Raw genomic sequence first — 3,007 nt, 5'->3', positions numbered from 1 at the left:
TGCAGCAGCCATCCTAGAGTTGGGGAGGGGGTCTCAGGACGGGCTTCCGCACAGGCCATCGCTCGCCGTGGGCTCCAGAGAGTTGGTGCCCCTGCGGCCCTGCCCACAGCCACCCACCCACTCAGCCCCACCACCCTGCCACCTGTTTTCCTGCAGACATTTGTGAATGACATGCGCATCCCGGACCAGAAGTATGTCACGCTGAAGCTCAATGATGTTATCCGCTTCGGCTACGATATCCTGCCCCCGAGTGCCCCTTGTCCTGGGCTTCTCCTCAGTCCCCAGGGCCACAGTCGCTCTGTTACTCCAGAAGCAGGGCTGTCACCGCTCGGTGACAGAGCATGGGTTACAGAGCATGGAGGATGACCCTAGGGCTGGGCTCCCCCTGCTGACGGGCACCCCAGGGAATACTAGTCCCTGCAGCCCGGCCCCCCATGGACACCCTGGCCACGGGCACCTGCTGCTTGCTCACCCACCCAGCCTGAGGTCATGTGGGGCCTGGGGAACTGGTGACCACTCCCTGGGGCCCTGAGTCCTGGCCCGGCCTTGGGACTGTCTGAGCAAATGGGTGGGCATGGCTGTGCCTCCCCGGGGAGAAAGAGGCCCCTCCTCTGCCTGCCTCGATGGGCCCTTGAGCTGGCACACCTGTTGCTGGGCGTGGACTTCAGCGCTGGGCTCCTGGCTCTTCTGCTGCGTGTTCGCCTTAACACGTGTCCACATTCCAACATGTATGTGCTGGAGCGTGTGCAGCACCGAGTCCCGGAGGAGGCGCTCAAGGTTAGTGCTGGCCAAGCCTGGGGGACTCAGCCACGAGGGCTCAGCCCTCCATCCTCCCTACCGTGCTCCCACTGCCATCTCCCCAGCAAACACTCCCCAGGCCTTTGGGGCGCCCCGTTCAGGCTGTGGGTGCCATGAGTCAGGCCAGCCTGTCCTGCCCTGCCAGATGGCCCAGTCTGGCAGGTGGGAAGGTAATCATTACCCCCAGCCTGCTGCAGTGACAGATGGCGGGGGGCACCAGGACGCAGGCGCCACTGTTGTGGATGCAGCAGGATCAGGGCTCTGGGAGGGGCCTGGGAGGATTCGGGCTGCATGGTCAGCCTGCTGGAGCTGCTGGGCTTTGTGAGCTGCAGCGTTGGGTGCTGGTGGATTTAGTTCTGGCCCACAGAACAAATGGCTCATCGGGTGAGCTGGGTGGCCAGAGCCCAGGAAGCTGCTGGGGTCACCCTGCAGGAGAGTACAGGGGGGCTGAGGCGGGGGCCAGCTGGACCCAAGCTGTGTGACCTGGGCAGGCTGAGCCTCCCTGGGAGCAGAGGGCCCCGTTCAGAGGGCCAGGAGGGTATAGAGCCCCTGGGCCCCCCAGCATCTTTTTGGGAGTGTCTCTCAGGTTAAGGAGCTTTGGGGTCTCATAAGGGGCTTTAGATTCTCTGACCTTACAGTTATTTGGAGTCTTTGAAGCTGAAGGGATTAAGAGTCTCTATACGGTGTTTAGGGTCTGAGGCTGGGGAAATTTGGTCTCTCTGTGAGTGAGATATTTAGGGCTCCTTAGGCTCAGGGGATTTGAGGATCTACATGTTAGAGGATTTGGCGTTCCTCTGGGTGAAGGGATTTGAGGTCTCTGAAGCTGAGGTGCTTTGGGGTCTCATGCCCAGGGGATTAAGTGCCCTCCAGGTTAGCGGATTTGAGTCCTTCAAGGTGGCAGGATTTGGGGTCACTTCAGACTGAGAGGATTTATGGCTTCTCAGGGTGAGGGGATCTGAGGTCTCCCAGGCTGAAATCTGAAGGTCTTAGTCTGAGGGTTTGTAAGGGTTTTACGCTGCATGACCAAGGCCCCCCAGTTCCTGTCAGTCTCTCCGATCTCCTCCCGTGCAGCCCATGCTGGCCGGGCGCCCTGTCGGAGCCCCTTGGGAGGTAAAAGCTGCCCCCAAGATATTGAGGAGGCTGCCATTGGGGGGTGGCCAGAGGCAGGAAGGAGGGGTGCTGGAGGCTGATGGTGGCAGCCTTCAAGGGTGGGCATCCTTGAGTGCCCTTTCCCCCGTGTGCTGGGGACACGCACGGCCAGGGCCCCTGTGGGGGCACGAGGGTCCTAGGTCGGGGGGCGTCTCCTCACCCTCACTTGTTCATGTGGGAGTTGTGGAGTGTAGATTCAGGGCTGGGCTCAGAGCTCCCCAGGAGCCCTGTGGGGCCAGGGTGCTTAGCCCCCTCCTCAGATGATCTCTGAGCAGCATGGGGTCCCCTAGCCTGCAAGGGGCAGGGCCTAAGGGAGCCAGGTTCTGTCTGATGGCACAAACGGCCCTGCTGCCCACCCGACGGCCCCTACTCTGATGATTGCGGCCTGCTCTGCCCTGCCCCACCCAAGCAAGCCCCTGCTTCCCCTGGAAGCTGCCCCTCCCCAGGCTTGAGCTGGACCCAAGCTGTGTGACCTGGGCAGGCTGAGGCTCTGTCTGCTCTTTTAGGGAGCGTTAGGGAGAGCTTGTGACATGCAAAGTCATAGCTGGGCCCTGTGGATGGAGAGGAGAGGCTGGGTCCACCCCAGTGGGGTCCTCCTGAGGCTGGGCCCAGTACCTCACCCTGCCTGGCCTGCCCACAGCACGAGAAGTACACCAGCCAGCTGCAGGTAAGCGTGAAGGGCTTGGCACCCAAGAGGAGCGAGGCACTGCCGGAACACACACCATACTGCGAGGCCTCGAACCCCAGGCCGGAGAAGGGGGACCGGAGACCAGGAACAGGTAGGCCCAGGCAGTGTGGAGCAATTTTACACGCACACAGGGCTACTGCCAGGCCCTCTGCCCTGCACTTGCCTCCCTGCACCCCTCACCCCTGTGCATGCATATGCTGTGCACACCCATACCCTCATCCGTTGCACACACATACCCCTGTACCCACCCCTCACCCATTGTGCACACCTACCCTTGCACACCCACATTCCTTACCCATTGCACACACCTACCTGTGCATGCCTGCACCCCTCACTCCTGTACACACCCACCCCTGCACACCCACACCCCTC

General features: G+C 61.8%; 1 protein-coding gene across 1 annotated transcript in view; it reads left to right on the top strand.

Annotated features, from left to right (window-relative positions):
• Window positions 1-171: 171 nt before the first annotated feature.
• Window positions 172-3,007, top strand: part of CEP170B (centrosomal protein 170B) — an 18,247-nt gene continuing 15,411 nt past the window's right edge. The window contains exons 1-3 of the mRNA XM_023205361.1: window positions 172-235; window positions 719-777; window positions 2,588-2,726. Of these exons, the coding sequence (XP_023061129.1) occupies window positions 172-235; window positions 719-777; window positions 2,588-2,726 (262 nt within the window). The remainder of the gene's footprint in view (window positions 236-718; window positions 778-2,587; window positions 2,727-3,007) is intronic.

The sequence above is a fragment of the Piliocolobus tephrosceles genome, chromosome 6, assembly GCF_002776525.5.
Source record: "Piliocolobus tephrosceles isolate RC106 chromosome 6, ASM277652v3, whole genome shotgun sequence".
Classification (NCBI taxonomy): Eukaryota; Metazoa; Chordata; class Mammalia; order Primates; family Cercopithecidae; genus Piliocolobus; species Piliocolobus tephrosceles.
This window is presented reverse-complemented; position numbering and strand designations above follow the sequence as displayed.